Source organism: Haliaeetus leucocephalus, unplaced genomic scaffold (assembly GCF_000737465.1).
Source record: "Haliaeetus leucocephalus isolate CR32 unplaced genomic scaffold, Haliaeetus_leucocephalus-4.0 Scaffold932, whole genome shotgun sequence".
In the NCBI taxonomy this organism is placed as follows: domain Eukaryota; kingdom Metazoa; phylum Chordata; class Aves; order Accipitriformes; family Accipitridae; genus Haliaeetus; species Haliaeetus leucocephalus.
Genome location: NW_010973368.1, coordinates 1,148,585 through 1,169,097, shown reverse-complemented (window position 1 = coordinate 1,169,097; position 20,513 = coordinate 1,148,585). Strand labels below are relative to the sequence as shown.

At 38.8% G+C, this 20,513-nt stretch overlaps 1 protein-coding gene across 2 annotated transcripts in view; it reads right to left on the bottom strand.

Moving 5' to 3' along the window:
• LOC104841770 (signal recognition particle 54 kDa protein) overlaps window positions 1-20,300 on the bottom strand; it is a 36,527-nt gene extending 16,227 nt beyond the window's left edge. The window contains exons 1-16 of one of the 2 annotated variants that reach the window (XM_010583643.1): window positions 20,277-20,300; window positions 16,985-17,093; window positions 15,423-15,514; window positions 14,751-14,835; window positions 13,705-13,809; window positions 12,419-12,485; window positions 12,281-12,338; window positions 11,418-11,568; window positions 10,376-10,524; window positions 8,309-8,409; window positions 8,110-8,196; window positions 7,612-7,685; window positions 7,251-7,359; window positions 6,290-6,462; window positions 5,716-5,809; window positions 4,643-5,106 (exon numbers count right to left, since the gene is read on the bottom strand). In XM_010583643.1, the coding sequence (XP_010581945.1) occupies window positions 5,015-5,106; window positions 5,716-5,809; window positions 6,290-6,462; window positions 7,251-7,359; window positions 7,612-7,685; window positions 8,110-8,196; window positions 8,309-8,409; window positions 10,376-10,524; window positions 11,418-11,568; window positions 12,281-12,338; window positions 12,419-12,485; window positions 13,705-13,809; window positions 14,751-14,835; window positions 15,423-15,514; window positions 16,985-17,062 (1,515 nt within the window). In that variant the 5' untranslated portion in view covers window positions 17,063-17,093; window positions 20,277-20,300 and the 3' untranslated portion in view covers window positions 4,643-5,014. Of the gene's footprint in view, window positions 1-4,642; window positions 5,107-5,715; window positions 5,810-6,289; window positions 6,463-7,250; window positions 7,360-7,611; window positions 7,686-8,109; window positions 8,197-8,308; window positions 8,410-10,375; window positions 10,525-11,417; window positions 11,569-12,280; window positions 12,339-12,418; window positions 12,486-13,704; window positions 13,810-14,750; window positions 14,836-15,422; window positions 15,515-16,984; window positions 17,094-17,932; window positions 17,981-20,276 lie in introns of those variants that run through there. The other variant, XM_010583644.1, reaches the window with a different exon arrangement.
• Window positions 20,301-20,513: the final 213 nt, after the last annotated feature.

Genomic DNA, 20,513 nt, shown 5'->3' with positions numbered 1-20,513 from the left:
CGGCGGTCGGCCGCGGTCCCTTCTCTTCTCCCCGCAGCCCGGCAGCAGCCGGGGAAGAGACCCGGGCGAGGAGGCCGGGCTGCCGGGCACAGCCGTAGCCGCGCACGGGGGGGAGCGCAGCCCCTCGGCAAGGAGGGAGAACCCTGCGTGCTGCGGGGAAGCGCGCATGCCGTCTTCCGAGACGATTGTAAAAATCGGCGAAATAATAGAGGACTACTCTGAGACAGTGTTCCGGAGTCCTCCCTCCCTCTCTCTGTCGAGAAGAGCCGGGCTGGCTAAGCTTTTCAGTACCTGGTGTTGGCTCGGGCAAACCAACACCTTCTAAAGGACGAACCGCGGAACAAGGCGGAAATGCAGACCAAGGGAGCCACGGCCCCGGGGGCGCGCCTGGGTGAGAAAATAACGTTTATTCCCAGCAGGCAGGGAAACGCGTTTGCCAGGTGAGGGGCTTGCTCAGCTACCCCCGCCCGAGAGCTGGGGGTCCTCTTCCCCCAGGGGCGCGCTGAGCGGCCTTGCTGCAGGCGGTGGCCCAGCCGGAACCAGGGGCAAAAGGCACCTTAGCCAATGCCGACTGCCAGTGAAAACAGCTGGAAACACCCTTTTTATGGGACTCAGGAGCGAGTAATTTTTACTTTTTTTTTTTTTCTTCAAGGCATTGGAGCCAATGGCTGTAATGTGCACTTACTTACGTGACAGCAAGAGCCATCATTAAGAACAGCTGGCAAAGAATGATAGTCTGTAGCATAGATGGGCTCTTAGGCACTTTACTGGTCACATTAACAAAGCCTTATCCAGATCCCATGACAAATTAAAGTCCCAGGTAAAGTATAGAGGTACCAGATTTACAATTATTCTAGCACAAGGCAGCAAATGTTCCCCTTATGAAAAGGGCTGACAGACAGAATGTACTATCGAATATATGATTGCAGAAACACGTGAAAGAAAGATTAGAGTACTATTTTAGATAGCACAGGACTGAGCACCTGGTTTGTACATTAACACAAAAACTGCAGAGAAACAAACTAATGTAAGGACACATAAATACCTCTTACCCTTAGAGTTTACATTCTGTTTAATAAGGACTGGTTGAAATAGGGTCGCAGCTCTTAAAGAACAGCATTAAATCATCAGCCAGCCAACTTGCTCTCCTTTGCCTCTACTGCGATTACAGCAGCTGTATAGTAAGACTGGAGTTAATCTTTCACCTCCCAGACAATTAGCGTTTGCAACTTAGACAAGTTTAATAGATTTAGCAAGTGTCAATATTGAAAGTCCTGAGGAAGGGTAAAGACTGTTAACAAATAAACCCATGCTTGTTCTTTTCCATGGCTATTTGTGTATGTTAATACTTAATTGTCCAGCTCCTATCACACAGCTATCTATTGACCATCGTAACTGTTTCCTCTTAAGAATAGTTGCCATGAACTACATGCATCCTTTGCCCTAGCTGTAATAACAGGATATTTGAACTGCCGAGGTCCTCCTCTTTCTTGAAGGAGCAAAACAATTCCATCAAACCTGTTCTTCTAGCCCTGTGGGTAGGATTTTCCTTAAAAAGGCAGCAAACTGATAAAGCATGCACCAACAATACATAATTATTCCACAGCTGGTGAAGGTCTTCCACTTTTACAGAACAACCACCATCTTTCAAAAAAGTAAACATGCAACAGATGCCTATTTCTGTATTAGTGTGCTGGATGTCAAAGCTTATTAACAACCCATAGCGGAGGAAAAGAATGACTGCAGGATGTCACCGATTTTGAAGTAAGGATGCACTTCTAAAACAGAAATAGAGTTGAGCTTATCTTGTATGTTACTCTCTTGTCCATTGGCTCCTTCTAGTGGCCTTCCCCGGGCGCTACAATTGCCTAATTACCTAAACCTTTCCTTACCTACTTCCAAGTTCTCGATGAACTTCATTTAGCCATGTGTCCAGACACCAAAACAGCAGACAAACTTGTCTGAGCAGCAGTAACAGCTTTCAGTAAGATATACACAGAAAGGTAGACTTCAGTCTTCTAAGTACTTCCAGTGAAGTTTGTTTGCCTCTAACTTCTCAGGCTTCGTGTATGCCAGAGAAAACTTTCCTGCAGGAGGCGGTGAGATCCTGTGGAGGACGAGTACAAGAAACCTAATGCAAGAAAATGGCGCTGGGGGAGCTGTTACTCGTGGTACTTGCTGGCAGTGTTTTACATGGCCTCTCCTAGCTTGATGCAATTAAGTCTCTAATTCAGAATACCAAACTGAGAGAACACATAGAACATGATAGCTTCTGTTCTCCTGCAACAACTTTGAGATTTTCTTCTACACATTGTGCTCTGCAGGATCCACAAACATAACAAAAATTTTTGCCCACGCTCCCAAAGTGTTGTTCCCTTATAAAGCTGTGAGAGAATTTTATAGGTGCTCCTATACAGTTGAACTCGGCTTTTAAGTTCCTCCAACATGATTTTTTTTTTTTAAACTTGAGATCTTTAGGCAATTATTCCAAGCAGGCTCCAAAGTCTTTTCTACCTAGCACATTAAGGTAAGAGCAATATACTGCTATTTGTTTATTCCAGCATATACCTTAGAAATAACAATTAACACACCTTATACTTCAAAGGAAATGCTTTCTGAACTTGCTCTTGCCTCTGCCAACACACAGCTAGTGACAGCTCTCTTCCTGTCTGCTAGCAGTGGTAGTAGTTTGGAAAGTGAACCAAAGACTAAAAGTAAATATATGCAATGAATTGAAAATAGAAAGTGTTAATTGTTGGTAACTTGACAGTCTGACTGAGCCTGTCCAGACACACAATGCTTCACTGTTCATCCTCAATATGACTGTTCATGTTTAATTTACAACAAAAGCATTCAACTTAACCATCCACTCTCCCCTACCGACTACATTCCAAACCAAGATTTATTCGCTACTCTCTGCTGCATGGTTTTGTATATTGCATTGGTTTCTACTGCTCAAGAACTGAAAAATACTATAAAAAAAGATAAACAGTTTTAGTAAACAGACACCACTTAAGTAGCTGAGGACAGCTCGCCCTCAAGCTGGTGATATGCAAGGACTCATCCTTTTGTTACATTTAAAATACTAAGACCAACTTAACTGAGCCTTTTGCAGACTAATGCTATACATAAAATGCAGTGCTGTAGGTAAATGGCATACCTTAAGATTTTTCAGCATCCTCCATACATTGAATACACATACCACTAATGGTGCAGAAGATACTTCCACATTATAAACTAAGTTACAGCACACCTATGTTTTATTAGCACAGGAGCATAATTACCTATATAAGCTATTCGCCATCAGCTGTTAGCTGCCACCTTCTCAAAGAACTGGCTGACAGAGGGACACATTTGTTTGAATTACTGCATTTAATTTTTATCTTATCTAAGCAACAGAGACGGGTGTCCATTTACAACCCAAGCATTCTGCAGTATATTAAAATAAATTCATAATATACCTTCTTGCCTTAAGGGTGAAATATCTTACTGTATTTGCCAAGGTGTACACTGGATTTCAAGGTTCATCTGGTCTACTTAGTTTCTGAAGTATGCCTATAGATTTCACCCTTTTGAGACCAACATAGAAACTGAAATATTAAAAAGAAATGCTATAGGAAATTAAGATCAGATTGTAGCCGAGTTAGGGCAATATGCTCTGTCAGATACAGCTATCTGTGTCTTTAAGTTCAGTACCAACACAGAATTCCATCTACTACATATTAGAAATTATCTCCATAACAAAAGAACTGCTTAACTGGCAGCCTGGTATGAAGATTATCTTCAGTATATGAGACAGCTTAAGACCTACATACCTGCATGTTTTTAATCACTTCATTCTTTACATACAGGGAAAGAACGATAAAATTCTGGAGAACAAAGTTTTGTACAAACCTCAGCACAGCACATCCACCTTGTAAAATGCTCTAAGAACACCTGAGCAGCAACAGCACATTTCAGATACTGAATTATTCTTATAGTATCTATGCCAAACATAAGTTACAAGAGTAATTAGAAACAAATCTATCCTGGTTTCAGCTGGGACAGAGTTAATTTTCTTCCTAGTAGCTGGTACAGTGCTGTATTTTGGATTTAGTATGAGAATAATGTTGATAGCAACAACTAAAACATCAGTGCATTAAGTAGCACTTATCCCAAGTCAAGGATTTTTCAGGTTCCCATGCTGTGCCAGCAAGCAGGTACACAAGAAGCTGCGTGGGATCATAGCCAGGGCAGCTGACCCAAAGTAGCCAAAGGGATAGAATGTCATGCTCAGTACATAAACTGGGGGGGGGCGGGGGACTGGCTGGGACAGGTGGATCACTGCTCAGGGACTGGCTGGGCATTGGGCAGCAGGTGGGGAGCAATTGTATTGTGCATCACTTGTCTTTTATTTCTCTCCTTTTTTTGTTATCTTCCTTTTCATTACAATTATTATACTTTATTTCAGTTATTAAACTGTTCTTATCTCAACCCATGAGTTTTACTTTTTTCAATTCTCCTCCCCATCCCACTGGGGGGGAGGAGGAGAATTGAAAAAATGGTGCTTAGTTGCCAGCTGGGGTTAAACTACAAGGAAATAATCTCATTACATACTGATAAAGGACAGTTATGAAAGAACTGAAGAAACAGGCCATTCCCTTGTTTATAACCACTTAAATTTTATTTTACAGTATATTTGTGACATTTTATGTTACTATAACCAAAGATCAGGGTTGTTTACAAATATAATGGCTGCCATTTGATGTAAACAATTAAAAAGTGTCTCTAAATATTAAAATTTTACATCATGATATTGTTTTATTAAATTTAATTACTCTTTGTGCCATCAGGTATTAATGGAGAGGAACTAATTTAAGCAAAAATAGTTTTCAGAAATTAGATGTAGAAACTGAGAAGCCTGAATAAGATTTCAAAAGACCACTCCCCCCATCACTGTAAAAAGGAAGAAAGCAAATTCTTTCACTGAAGTTGCAAAGAAGAGTCAACCAAGTCCATTTTTATTAAGGCTTCTTTACATATTATTGAATCCCATCATGCCTTTCATATTCCCAGCAGCACCTTGTTGAAACTGTCTCATCATTGACTGCAATCCTGCCATGCCACCTGCAGAAAATAAGCAAGAACACAGATGTGTTAATTAACTCTGAAGCACAGCTTGCCTCTGAGGCCTCATTACAGCACACACACTATTTCAATAATATACAAATGCAAAAGCCCAAGCCAGGTTTAAATGGCTATCAAAAATGGACAACTGAGCAGTTACAGAAAGGTCTGCAAAACACCAGGCTTAAAGTAGGTTTTAAGATGACCTGTGCATTAAGATCTAGACAAAAATAACCTTGAAGGAATGACTGTTATCCATTAGTAAGGTTCGAGTATGGGAGTATTTATTTAAAGCTGCTCTTGTCAAATTTAATTATTTGAGGCAAAGCTTAGAAGAGAAGGGAAGGGAAGTTTAGGAATAAATTTGCTTTACCACAGTCAAGCTTCAAGTCATCACTTTACTATTTCACCAGATACCACTCCAATTGCTCATTTTGGGAGCTGAATCCAAACGAAAAGACTAGATTAAGCACTGGTAAGTGCAAAGCATTCATAACATACGGACTAAACTTTCTACACACGCATTCTCACATCACCTTCCTCACTATATTTCAAAGGCTCCACCGTAATTGCTAGTCCTCTCTTGAAGCTGTAAAAGGCAACACATACCCATATGATGAAGAACTCTTGGATCCATCATCTTTGCCATCTGCTGATTCAGTTTGGCCAGCTGAGATGGGTTTACATTCTTTGACATATCACCCCCCAAAAAAAAAAAAAAAAAAAAAAGAAGCAATTGTAAGAAAGTGGATTAATATATGGGGCTAAAAATAAAACAAACCAGAATTTTACCTCCTAATTCCAGATTCAAATCCATTAGAGTCCATGATCAAAAGTTACTACATCAGCCACTTAAAAGTATTTTAAGGATCAACAGTCCCTGTGCCCCACATAACAGACTGAAGTGTCAGTATTGTAGCAGTAAGGAAGTCTACATTGATAAAGCCAAAAATACAGTAGTTTTCACTGCTAAGTTACACATTAGTGTCACGAAGAACAGTGCAGCTCTCACCAGTTACATAAAAGAGCTTTCAAACATCATGAAAATAAGTGAGCTACAACTCTCTTTCTCTTCTTCCAACGCCTAACCGACATTTTCACATTTCCTCTGTGTTCACACATCAAGTGACCTCCCCACTGAGTTAAAAAAAAAAAAAAACCCGAAATTTTTTTTTTTTTTTTTACCTTTGAAAAGCCCTTTGATGCCTCCCATCTTTTTCACCATCTGTGCAAACTTAGTGTATTGGGTCAAAAGCTCCTGAACATCTCTGGTAGAAACACCTGAACCTCTTGCTACTCTTTGGATTCTTCCTGGCTGCTTACTGAAAACTTTGGCACCATCTGTACTGTCAAGTTCTGCAATTACAGCATGGAAAATAAAAATCCATTCAGTTACTGACATTAAAATCTGTTACAGCTTGTAGCAAATTTGTGCTCATTATTGTCGAGAATTTAGTTTTGAGCCAGAGAACAAAACCCTAGTTTTAGAAGTGATAATGCAGAATTTTACATAAATAATTGAGATATAATGTTCTAGGGAATAGTACTGAAGAGATGTTATGTTCCTATGTTAATCACTATGATAGAAAATGTCACCTGACTAAATCATGCTCTCAGCATACTTACTTGGTCTTAAGCCCTATTAAAGGGGTTAGCACAAGGGTAAGAGCATACTTGTCCTGCAAGAGTTATGGGTGGATTAGAAGCAACACACCTTGAATTCCAGAGACCAGGCTATGTCACCATGTAAATTTGAGGATGGGTAGGAAGAAAGACAGCAATGACAGATTAAAGATGAATGTAGCTTTTTAATTTGCAAGTATAGCATTAATAATTAAAGAAGCACACTTACAGTATGAAAAATACATTAATTTCCAATAGAATGCTTCAAAATCCCACCTACTCTACATAAGAGAGCAGCAACAAGCAATTGTCAAGGTATGTCTCTAAATATTTAGACTTATTCGGAAAGTTTGAGACACACATACATATCTTTGCCATTTCTAAGAGTTATAAATGCTTCTCATCATTTTCTGTCACTGTAGATGCTGCCTTATATCCAACTTGTTTCCAAAATCTCTGTAAATAAGCTTGTTAAAAAATGGAGGGGGGGAAAAAAAAATAGTGAGTGAAATTTGTTTTACCTTGGTCATTCATACTGTCCATTATAGTCATCAGTTTCTTTAGCCTTGCCATTGATTCCTGTTCATTGCCTTTACTCATGAAGTCAGTTCCAAAACCAGGGATCATACCCTTGTTTTAAAAATGGAAAACAAAAGCCATGTCAGAATAGGCAAAGCTAACTTTAGTTAAACAGCCGGAAATATGGACAGCAAGTTTTAGTTCAGTAGTTATGTATTGCAATAGGCAAATTATTTCACCTTTTTGAAAAACATAAAGCCCAGACTCTAGCACCAGTTTCAATGAAGAGTTTTAAGTTTACAGCATGTTTGTCAAATATAAATGAAAATCTGGTAAAATAAAATGATTTTGGGGATAACTAACCAAGATCTGACTGAATGGTCCCATTTTCATGATGTTTTGGAATTGTTCATACATATCTCTTAACGTAAATTGACCTGAAGTACAACAACAACAAAAAAAAAGATTAGCAAAAGTCACACTAGCATTTTGGTCTTACTGTCCTTTCTCAATTATTTTATATTTACAAGTTAAATACTACACTGCATAGATAAGTAGATACATAAACCTCTTCTCCATTATCAACATGGCTAAACCATTTTAGATGGCAGACACTTAAAGAGATATTCTGCAGTTATAGAGAGTTATAGTCTGACAGACTTACCACTCAAAAACATAACTCAATTTACTTGCCTGCCACATTTATCAGAGAAAGAATAACCATTCTTCACTATGCACAGGAAACAAGTTACTTGTCTCTAACACATAATACAAATTAACTCAGTGGTCTACATCTGAGAGAACCATGATGTAATCATGGCAGGTAATACACCCACTATTCAGGCCTTGGAAATAACTTACCATGTTTGAGCTTTTCTATGAGTGCTTCATTATCATCCAACTTTAACTCATTTACTTTATCTATCAATCCTTCAATATCACCCATACCTGGGGGAAAAAAAAAACAACAACTCTGAAGTTACAATTAAAAAAATTACACTTTGACTTTCTATTATCCGATTGAAAGTGTCTTTTAAGTACAGTTGTACGTAGTACATACCGAGAAGTTTGCTGATGAAAGGCTGTGTTTTAAAGGGTTCAAAGTCATCTATGTGTTCGCCAGTTCCAATAAAAATAATAGGACTCTTTGTGGCAGCAACTCTGCAATAAAACACCTTTTATAAAATGGCCTCTCAAAAACCACCCATCTTTTGTACCACCTATTAACATAATTAGCTAGGCATCATCAACACAATGCATCCTCACTGAAGTATCTTTGTTACTCCTCAAACTATTAACGGAAAAACATCCAGCATTTAGGATGGGTAGCTGGGAGTAGCTGACAAGATATTTCTCTAACTAGAACTCTGTAAAATACAAACTCTGCTTTGAAAAAATCATCAACAGAAATAGAAGTTGCTTATTTTCATTGCTGAGTTTAAGAAACTGAGAGGAAAGAAAGAAAAATAAACAATCTCCATTTTATCCCAATATTGGGAGGTCAGAAGAGACAAGCTGTTCTGGTTTCGGCTGGGATAGAGTTAATTGTCTTCCTAGTAGCTGGTACAGTATTATGTTTTGGGTTCAGTACGAGAAGAATGTTGATAACACACTGATGTTTTCAGTTGTTGCTAAGTAGTGTTCATATTAAGTCAAGGATTTTTCAGCTTCTCATGCCCAGCCAGCAACAAGGCTAGAGGGGCACAAGAAGTTGGGAGGGGACACAACCAGGACAGCTGACCCAAAGTGGCCAAAGGGGTATTTCACACCATGTGACATCACGCCCAGTATATAAACTGGGGGGACTGCGGCTGGGAGGAATCACTGCTCGGGTACTAACTGGGCATCGGTCAGCGGGTAGTGAGCAATTGCATTGTACATCACTTGTATATTCCAATCCTTTGATTATTATTATTGTCATTTTGTTATTATCATTATTGGTTTATTCTTTTCTGTTCTATTAAACTGTTCTTATCTCAACCTATGAGTTTTCCCCCCCCCCCCAGCCCCCCCGATTCTCTCCACCATCCCACTGGGTGGGAGGGGAGTGAGTGAGCAGCTGTGTGGTGCTTAGTTGCTGGCTGGGGTTAAACCACAACACAAGCATTGATTACTTTTTCTTCAAGGTACCTCCTACAACAGACAGCAATCCCATTTTCAACAAAAAAGCTTAGACATAAGAAAAATCAGAACCTCTTCACCAATCAATCACTGGCACTAGCTTTCAGATAAACTCAGCTTCCAGTCTACAGAAGGTATAGAACAAAACCAGCACAACTAACACATACAAGCACATGACAACTGGAACAAGCTTTTGGTATTTTCATTTTGCTCTTTAGTTTTCCATCACTACACTATAAATAACAGCAAAATACATTTGCCAGTTTAAGAACTCTAACACTTAAGATCAGACAATGATTTAGTAAGTTTGTGTCTGTTAACTTTAGCTGTTTTGATAAATCATCTCAGCTCCATACAAACTGTATCATTGAAATGCATCTGGAGATTAGTCTGACATGCCATCATGTAAGGCTGAAGATAAAACGTAACATTTCCTAGTCAATAGTGTCTGTCAAGATACAGCACACAGGAAGTCCAATGAGGATGGAATTCGGGAAAGTATGACTGCAGACTAATTTCTTACCAAATTGCTCGACACCAGCAATCCAAAAGTTTGATTTGCATCGCAGTTTTAAGGCCATTAGATATAACTAGCTAGAGTTTTTCCCCTTTTGGAAACAAACCTTGTGTATTAAATGAGAAGCAAAACTTTTCAGGCAAGCCATATCTGTTAAGTTCAAATTTATATTTTTCAGTAAAATCTCCTGGGACGCAAGATGCTGTAAATATAATTGCTTGATGCTGTTTTCAGAAGTCTGATGTGACCATACACACTACTGTACTGGAAGTACATCATAATATCTGATTCTGACTGACGTTAAACATCAATGGGTGATCCTATCCACCAGAAGTGGGGTAAGAACATAACTGTTACTGACTTAGATCTCAGATTCTATGCGTGTGACAGTGACACTTTCACAGGACAGGTTTCTGCAAGACAGCAACACATTTCATGGTTGTCCATGCATGGCCAGATGTTGGGACACTATAACATCACAATACTTACGCACTAAGAGCTCCACCTCCTTTTGCATGTCCATCAAGCTTAGTAACAATAACAGAAGCTACATCTACTTTATCTTTGAAAGCTTTAGCTTGAGCTTCACAAGCTTGGCCAATGGAAGCATCCATCACATAAACAATGTTATCTGGTTGCTGGGAGAAATGAGACACACACAAAATAATAATTTCTTGCTTTCTTAAACAGTGTTCGTGCATTATGTTCAGTAGCAGAACTTACTGCAATAACAGTATATAAAGCAAAAGGGCAACTGTTTTATCAACAGTACTGTCTAAAGGCCATTCTAAAACTCTGATGCTGTGTTACTATGTGAAAGACTCATCTACAAAGCAGAATATTAAAATTTAATAGGTTTACAGTTATTACTTATGTTTTGAGTGATTTTAGCCAGTATCTGAGCCAATAAGGTAATTAGTATCTACAAGCAATTAATGGCTAACAACATATTCTAGTTTTACAGTAAGAGCTTTAAGACATCCATTCCTCTGAAAACAAGTTAGCCATTAGTGGGAGTTGTGTGGGAAGCATCATATTGTCATGCAAGACCACAGAATCAAACAAATAGCCAGACTTTTTAAAGCCATACAAGAAACACCAGCTTCATTTACATATCAAAACTGTTGAAAGTTATCCAATCATCTTCTCTGTTTCAGGGCACTTATTCAGACAATTACAGGAAATTTAGTACACATAGCTACAGGAAACCAGATCAGACTGGTTCTTTTATCTAGTTTCTCAATGCAAAGATCCTGAAAAGGAACAGTTAAAGCAGGAACAGTAGTCTAGTTATGTGCAAGCATCCTTGAATTACAGACACAAGAATTAAAACTGACACAGAACTATCAAGTACTGATCATCCAGTTCTTGTTTGTTCATATCCATTTGTAATTTCTAATATAATCTAGGAGTTAAAGCACTGACACATTCCAGAGGAGCAAAATCCACACAGAACCTTAGGAGATAAACATAAATTAACTCTAGTCAAATTACTGTAACAGAAGTCATTGTATTTCTTAAAACTACTCACTATGGCATTAGCAACTTGTAACATTTCTTCAAACAAAGAGTCTTCCTGTTTGTGACGTCCACTTGTATCAACAATGATTATTTCAAAGTTTTCATTCTTAAACTTCTCAACACCTTCTGAGGCAATAATTACAGGATCCATTTCTGTATAACTGATCACAAAGAGAAACATCTATATATATGCAATTCTTTGTTCCCAAAGAAATGAATTCAAACGCTCATCACTTGACTGTAAACTGAACTGTAAATCTATCTGGATTTCAAGAGGGACTTCCTTGTATGTCAAGCAAAAATTGATTAAAAATATGCCTTCCTAAGCCATTTGCCCTTACTATTCACAGCAAACCGAAGCACAAAGGACTGTCTGTCTCACCTGTTGAAGACTGCACTAAGTTCTACTAGCCCTCCTCTGAAACAAGATTTAACTGAGCACCTAGACAGTACACACCCAGTGAAGCTTAGGGTAAAGTTATTTACTGCTTTATAGAAGCTATTTTAGGTCCACTGCTGCCCCTACTTGGCAATAAAAATTAAAGGTCCAAAAATCATATCCTTTGATCTGCAAAGATACTTCCTGAAAATCTGAATATGTCTGGTAAAGGCCGATAAACTGCTATACACTGAAAGAACATTCAACAGAATTACCGCTGGATGCCTGATCTCTTTCTTACACTATCTCTACCTGCTATGACTGGCAGCCAGTATACTGAACTAGGCAGAATTGTCATCTGATCAGAGAAAATATTATAATAAAATCTAAGTAATTAGGCAACACTGAATGGGGCTTAGTGTGAGATGTTCAGTAAGGAACAATACATCGTTGGAGTTGAATCATTCTCCAAACTGATTCTGAAAGATGCTTACCTCCCGTAAAAGGGAATTCTTGCTTTTGTGGCATTCTGCTTTAACTGGTCAAAAGCACCTGTAAGACAGGTATAGTCAAGGGACTATTTAAAAAAATCTGCAAGTATTAAAGAACCACATCATTAAAGACCATATTACCTGCTCTGTATGTGTCTGCGCATATTAAACACGTCTTCCAACCTTTCCTCTGATAGAAGTATGCTAACTGTGAAAAGAAATCCAAAACAAGTAGTTACACCAAAATCCCACTAGAAAGCATGACACTGTATTACAGCTTATAAGTCACTGAAGTACATACAGAGGACACAAAGTCAAGCCAGCCTTCCTATAACTGAGATCACTTAGTAAGATTGTACAAGTATTAAATGTTAGCCTCTCTGTTACTTAGAAAAGTATGTTATACAATTAATTATTAATGGCAAGATGAAAACAGCTGCTTGACTCTGCTTCTGATTTCAGTTTCCAGAGCTAGGAATGACTACAAATAATTCCAGTTCCCATTCTACTAATTCCTGGATTCTGCTTACTGTTAATACTGCAGATAGGACTAGCTTTTAGAAACTACCCGCAGCAGTAAGTACTTAATATTGAAGTACTGTAACGGCTACAACTTGTACAGCTCTTTCTGTACTTCCAGAGCAAGGACATGTTTTAAAGCAATGGATGGAATCCTTACTCTCTTGTAACAGCTTCACTGGTACAATGTATATTCACGGAACATTTGATTGACCAAAGACAAACTTCCAAAATATAGTTTGCCTACAGAAGCACTAGGAAAGTCTTATGAAATCAGAGCAGTGATATATTCGGTATAGCCTATGTGTGAATCTCAGAACCAGATGACTGAAAAAAGCAACAAAGATGCATCAGTCTTTTTCCACAGAGTAATTTTTCCTCCCAACAACCATCATAAATAGGTTAAGCATCGATTCAGAGCATTCCTTTTTAGCTGTAAATACAAATCCAAATTTCCTCAATGAATTGGGGGCTCTAAGATGTTTCACACCACCCACTCATACTTAACTGAGCTATCTAACACAGAGGCCAACTTCCACTGGTTCCTCTAAATAGGTAATGGAATGAGATAGGTTCCATTCATAGTACTAGTCTTAAACCCAGAAAGCAAAGAATAGAAAAAAAATCTTTCTTATCCATATACAGTATTGTTTCATCAAGAGTTTAGTTTAAAAAAAACTTGAAGGAAGTCCTACAAGCCATAAATTGCCCCAAAAGAATATTACTTTGGACATTCATCTCATCTCAGAAACCCCTCTACAAAAATATCTCTACATTGTAATCAGTTAGCACTTTCCTACTAATAGAAACAGCACAAATCACAACCAAATCCTACCAAAGGAGTCCAATGACCACCACCTCCCCCAAGAAAAAAAAAAATCCAGGCAAACAGATTCAGTGCAAGTTACCTTTGAACAGGTCGTTGTTTTACCACTTCCTTGCAAACCAACAAACATTATAATATTCTGTTTTCCTTTGGTAGGTGTCCATGCTTTGACTCCAGGATCTACAAGCTAAAGAACAAAGTATAATGTATGTTGCAGAACTGAATTTTAGAAGCACAGAACAGTCAGCATCACAGTCATGCTAGGTGCCTGGTTTTATATTCAATGGAGCAAACCAATTTTTGCATATTCTAGTCTTGGCTTAAATGCTTGCTGATTTACAGTGAACAGCAACAGCCTGTGCAAGATAATTATAGTATATAGTGTTATGCATAATAATTCTGTAACAATAACAGTGTTAATTTCTTTCTAACACCAAGCACCAAAGTCAGGGTGGCCTGTATATACAGCACAAGTATAACAACCACCACAGAAACATGACCTCCACCCCACCATCACTGCTCAAGATGACCTCTTCTGGTGAGAATCCTACAGTACAGAAGACTTTTTAGGGTTGCTGCCTCACTTCTTGAATGAGTAGAAGGTATATACATTACAGACAGCCATCATATGGGTGGGCACAGGCTATGGAAGAACAAAAAACTGTACTGTTAACTGGAAGGAGGACAGAATACTGATACCTAGGTGCTGATTTGACCAAGGCAGATTAAAGAGAAATGTTGCCATGAACTGCTGGGTTGTTACTTAACACTTTTTCAAAGGCTTATAAGTAGTTTGAACAAATCTTCATTCGGGCAGCAAAGGCATGTTTCTGGGACAAAGACAGTCCAGAAACTAGTAGTACTTCACCCCCTTATTTTGTCTTTAAATTTCAATTGAAGAGTAACAACAGCTGAACTTGAAGCTTAAATTGAAGTTAATCTGAGAAATGCCCAGGAAGTAGTTTCAATCAGAAGAATATTACTGTTTGCAATAGTAAGAAGCCTTACAATGGAAAACATAACTGCAGGTACCACACAGTAACCTTAAAGCTTGGCTTGCTACTGTACTGCTTCCACAGCCCAGGCTGTACAAGAAAAGTGGCATAATACAGAATTTTGAAGTCCTACCTTAACAAGTTCCTTAAAGACAGCATGCTGAATCATTTTTCTTTTGTTAAGGCCAGATGCCATTTCTTCAAGATCAATTGCAGACCTGAGTTTAGGAAAACCATGAAACACTAGCATAACTTAAAGCATCACTTTAACCTAGTAATAAATGAAGTCTTTGCAACTGGAACAGCACTCTGATTTGCCTTGAGTTTTCAGATAGGACATACTTAAGAAGAGACATGCGTTGGACATATTATTTCTGTATGCAGGACAAAAACAGGTTTCTAAAACACTTGCATCTTTCAGACTTGCATCTACTTGAATTACACATCTGAAAATAGCCAAGGTAACAGTACTGGTCATATACACAGATCTATTTATATCCAGCACAGACCATGTGAAGATGAGGTGTCTAGGAAGTAACAAAGAACTTGTTTATTATACCACTCAACTGATGACAGCAACAGTTTTTTGAAACAAGACTATAACAGCAATAATGGCTAAACTTGACAAGGATTCTTTGCATGGAACTGGTTAGACATCTAGTTCAAACTGTACTTTCCTGTTAAAGGTAAACTAGCTGTGTCTAAGAAAACCGTATAAAGTTAGAAGTTAGTTATTCTTCTGTAACCTCAAATTACAACTTTTACAAATATTAGAAGTTAAATGCATTTTGATTATTTCACTTACTTGACATTTTCTCTGAGTTGCTTCACAAGTTTAATATTAACATCAGCTTCCAGTAATGCTGTACATACTTCTTTTAACATAGCATTTAAAACCTTTGGAGTATAAAAGAAAAATGGTTTTACGATACACAGTATTGACTAGGCCAGTATTAGTTCAAAATAGGAATGCGAAAGTGTATTTATGATATATCCAAGGCTTTTACAAATTAAATGCATGCAGTCCTATCATTACATTGACTGTCACAAAAAAAGTCTATGCATTTGTTCCTATGTAAATGCAATTTAAATTTGAAAGGGCAATACTGGAAAAGAAGGGTCCTCAATCTGCAATATGCACACTATAACAAAGTAACACAGAACACCACCTATTGCATTAAGGACAACAGCAGCTCATATGGTAGCAATACTTCCTAAACTTCCCTATAGGTACTCCTTACAGTTGTAGCAGAAAGCCACAAACAAATCTCTTAACACAAGACAATCTCTGTAAATAAAAGTATTCCTTAAATGCAAGATGGACACACTACCATCTGCGTTCTCAGCAGAAACTGGACTGCTGCTCTGGGGTACGCCTTTTAGGTGAACAGGTGCCTCAGGAACCCAGTTTAGTAGTTCTAAGACTTTTCAAAGTGAAAAGTCTTGAACAAAAAGATTTTTTGAAAGTAACACCTGCATAAATGACCTCATTTGCACAGCTTGAGCTTTTGCAGAAGAAAAGTATCTACTGCTAAAAAAAAATTAATTGGCCTATATTTGATTCAGTTAAGGATTTTTTTGTCTCCCAGCTGAAGATTTGTTAAAACCTTTCCTCTATGCACAAATTCCAACCCTACAACCCTTGATAAGCCTACTTTTTAGTTACTTTAAGCCACCTGCCTGCCTACCTGAAAGGAGTTTCTAGCAATTTGTTTACTCAGAGGCACTTCTAAACCATCACATCATTTAGTTTTCCATCTTGCTTTTCAGTCCATAACAGAAAACACTTATTTATACTTTCAAACTCTTAATTAAAAAAAGCACAGACTATACCAACCTAAATAGCTTCCAGAACCACACTCCGTATTGGTTTGAATATAAAGGCAGTAAACATAACATAATCCTCACATTTCAGACAGCAAAGTTTGCATTGAAAGCTACTTGTTCTTCCACACTTCAGCTTCTAGCAGCCTAGTACACATCGCCATAGTCTAGCTGTGCACACACACATAAATGAGAGCACTCCATGTAGTCTCACAGCCTACCTTCCACCCAAACTGAGGCACATATTGCCTCCTCCAGCATCACCTCCTCAGAACACTAATCTCTAAGTACAGCCACCAGGCTCAAGGACCCTTTCACCATGTGACCCACTATGCCCGAGGTGATTACACATCTAAATCTGGTTCTAAGTTTTGGCAGTACTATCAGGAGGTTAAAAACCCTAGCTAGAAATTTCATTTGAAGGAATAAAAGAGCCTCAGGATAACGTCAACCTACTTCAAGCTTCTCATCAGCCTTTGAGAACTTTTTCCCAGAACTCTTGCTTTCTAAATGTAAGTGCCATCACACATGCATACTACATACCTCTTCATTGATAATTGTAGCATTGCTCAGTGAGCGTAGCGCTGAAGTTATTTTTCTTCCAAGATCTGCTAGAACCATTTTGGCGGCTTCAAGTACAACTCAGAAGAATCTGGAAAACAATTAAAAATTAAATTTAAAACTAGCTGAAGCTCTGCCTTAGCAAATTAATTATTCCAGTATCTTTTGCGTTAAGAAATCTGCTTTGCATTCCAGAAAGTGCACAAGTTTTACTTTTTTAGAGTTATTTTTAGGAAATATTGGCCTGAAGTTAATTTTAGGCTATCCTGATGGCCTACTTAAAAATAGAGATACCACACTGCAATTAGGAAGCATTTCACTGTCTGGAATATTTGTGCATTGAATTCACCATGAAAGAACAGTCCAGACAGACTTCCAGAAAGAATGCTAACTGCTTTTTATCTTATCAGCAATATGCTACATGACAGAATAAAACCAAGCAGAATAGCCTAAGCTCAGCACCCTGCAAACACAGTATGATCAGAAGCAAAATATTTTGCTAGCAAAATTGAACATTATTTATTGGTTCTACTTCATCTACCTTATGCTAAATCAAACTGAATTTCCCATTTCAGTAACCCTACAAACATACCCACATTTTAATAAGCAAAATTCACGTTGTATTTTTTAATGGCTTTATTGAAAAACCAGACTATTTTCACTCACTAGAGACACAAATCTTACACATAAGCCTAAAGCATACCACAGCTTACAGTTAGGAAACTACAGAAAGCCAATTTTTGAAGGGTACACACAGTCTAGTCAACATGCTAAACTATTCCACCTCCTATACAAGGTGGCAAGATAGTCAGAAGAACACATGACAGAAACAGCAATCTAAAATTCTGAAAAAGGGCAAACCAAAATTTGTCTGAAGAGCAAAAAATATGCAGTGCCATGGTTACTGCTGAAATGCAGCACTTCAGATACTTCTTGTCTTCCAATCTCACAGTTGGTTTCTTGTACCCAACTGAAACTACTCCCTTGCTGATAGCTGAATTCAGAATCTCACATTTGACTCCCTCCTTTTAGAATTAAAAGCAAACTTCCCAATAATGACAGCCTCCGTAATCAAAGTAGCTCAGAGTTTTCAAGATTTTTGGGACTTCCCCGCTGTCCCCCTCAAATGAGTAGAGAAGAAAACAGACATGAAAGGCTGGTCCATTTAGTAAAATGAAGAATACATCATTAGCTACAACTCTTATTTTAAGAGATAGGGCTCCAGCCTAGGTAAGATAGAAAGAAGCTCATTATATACACACTGAGATTTACTAGCTGCACGGGCCCCAAAAAGCAAGGCTTAGAATGTGTTTATAAACAAGTAAAAAGACATATTCCAAAGTAGATAAAATAAGTCACCTATGCAAGCCAACCTCCTGACTGCTTTGCCTAATTGAGAGTTAATATTGTCATGAAGTTGGCAGGTTAAAAAATAACAAACAACTGCCAGTCCAACCCCTCCAATACTGAGGCCACAATGCAGAACAAAGTCTCCAGAAGTTTCAGAAGATGTAGGATAAATACATTCAGTCTAAGTACAGGCCTCAGGTGTAGCAAATGATGCAAATAAATATATTTACACATTTTAGATTTAATGTGCATTGTATGTAGACCCAATTCCAAAGTGACATACATTACCATGTACCTCGACATTTCATAAAAAAAATTAAGTCTCTGCTTCCTAAGGAACTCTGCCTGTAAAATATTTGCAGATCAGTACATTAGAAGATATGGATGTCCATCTTCTTGCTTTGCTAGAAGAGGACTTCTGCATGACATCTGAAGTGGGAAAACAAGCTTTCCTTACGATGCACGCAAGTCACATTCTTGCAGAATAATTCTGAAAAAGCATTATCATCAATATGATCTACTAAAGGGTGTCAGCAGAACAGATGTTCAAAATGTTTTTCAAGCTTGTTTCCCATGAAAATCACAACAATGCAAAAAAACATGTTTAAAAATAGCATTGCATCTCAGTAAGCTTTGAGCTGCTAGAACTGCAGCCATGGACAAAACTTAACTAGAACACTTAGATATAAGAGCTAAGAAAGTCAATAGGATGACCAACACACAGCCGCCAGGTACATACTCAATATTTAAAATTAGTTTCCAGAGTTCCACAGATCTCCAAATACAAAAAGTTAATTATGTCCTAAAACCCAAATGTTTCCACTGTCGAACTCCAAAAGCTTCTTCCAACACCTTTACAATGAGAGTAATGCAAATACTATGCTAATGGGATGAGTTTAAGCACTTTAATATCAACTGCTTTCTCTGGCACATTAAGGATTTATAAGCCATCAGGATTACTAAGGGATGCCCAGTATAGAAATTAATACAACTTTTCACATACAGTCCATCCAAGCTGTGAGCCACACTACAGACAAAAAGACACATAAGCTGTCCTAGCAGGTAGGCAGCTTGGGTTGGCAGGTAGCCAGAAGGGCATTAGCAGTGACTGCACTGCAGAATGTGTATATGCTGCGTTCAGAGCATCTGTAGTTCTGCAAAAGCTTTTTAGCTTTGATGCAGCACTCCACAAATGCACTGAACAGGTTTAAATCTGGCAGGGCCCCACAGTAAACAATCCAGGCTGTATCAAGCAGGCCTCGTGCTGCGCAAGGCCATGAGGTCTACACAGTCTGAACTGCCTTCAGCACAAGCAGCCTGGGCACCTCCGCACTGAGCTCCCAGGTCATCGTTCTACTGCACAGACTCCCAAGACCTCTTCACTTGCTGCTGAAAAACAGGGGCAGCAGAAATACTGGGGTTTTTATAAACAGCAGTGAAACAGCTCTGAAGAGACAGACTGCCTATCCATCTAGTATAAACCTCTAACCAAAATTTGTCTAGCTAAACAAGCAGTACTCTTTAACGCGCAAACTTTTTAAAAGATAACAGCTTTAACAGATAACAGCTGTTTAAACAGCTGTTTTAAAAGATAATATGAAAAAGGGACATTTACTTAAAGCCTGCATAATCAAGTTACACTACATATATACACACATGGGTTAAGACCCACTGAAAGTCTAACACTATAACTGAAAAAAGGCTGATTCACAGGTGGAAATAGCTTGGGCTACTGCAGCGACACTCAAAGCCAACTTACTAGTTTCCACCTTCTAAAATTATCTGACAGAGGAACAGGAAGGGACCCCCAGAGCCGCAGATGAGACCAGCTATCTTGCTTATGGCCTGACACCCTCGTTTTCACAGAACAGGAAAAAAAGAAAATCGGTGAAGGCATAGCCTCAGATACGTGCCCGGCCCCTACCTTTCCCCCTGTGCCTCCAGAGCTGGCCACAGCCAACGGCCAAGCACCGGGCTGGGCGAGTCCTGTCCCGGTGACGCGGAGAGCCGGGGCTCTCCGAGGAGCCCCAGAGCTCCGCTCCCACCGAGCCAGGGCAGCGCAGCCACTGCTTCGGCTGACCAGAGGCCCCGGCCCGGCCCGGCCCAGCCGCCGCCCCGCGCCCGGGCTGCCGGAGTGCTGACCCGCCGGCCATTCCCCAGG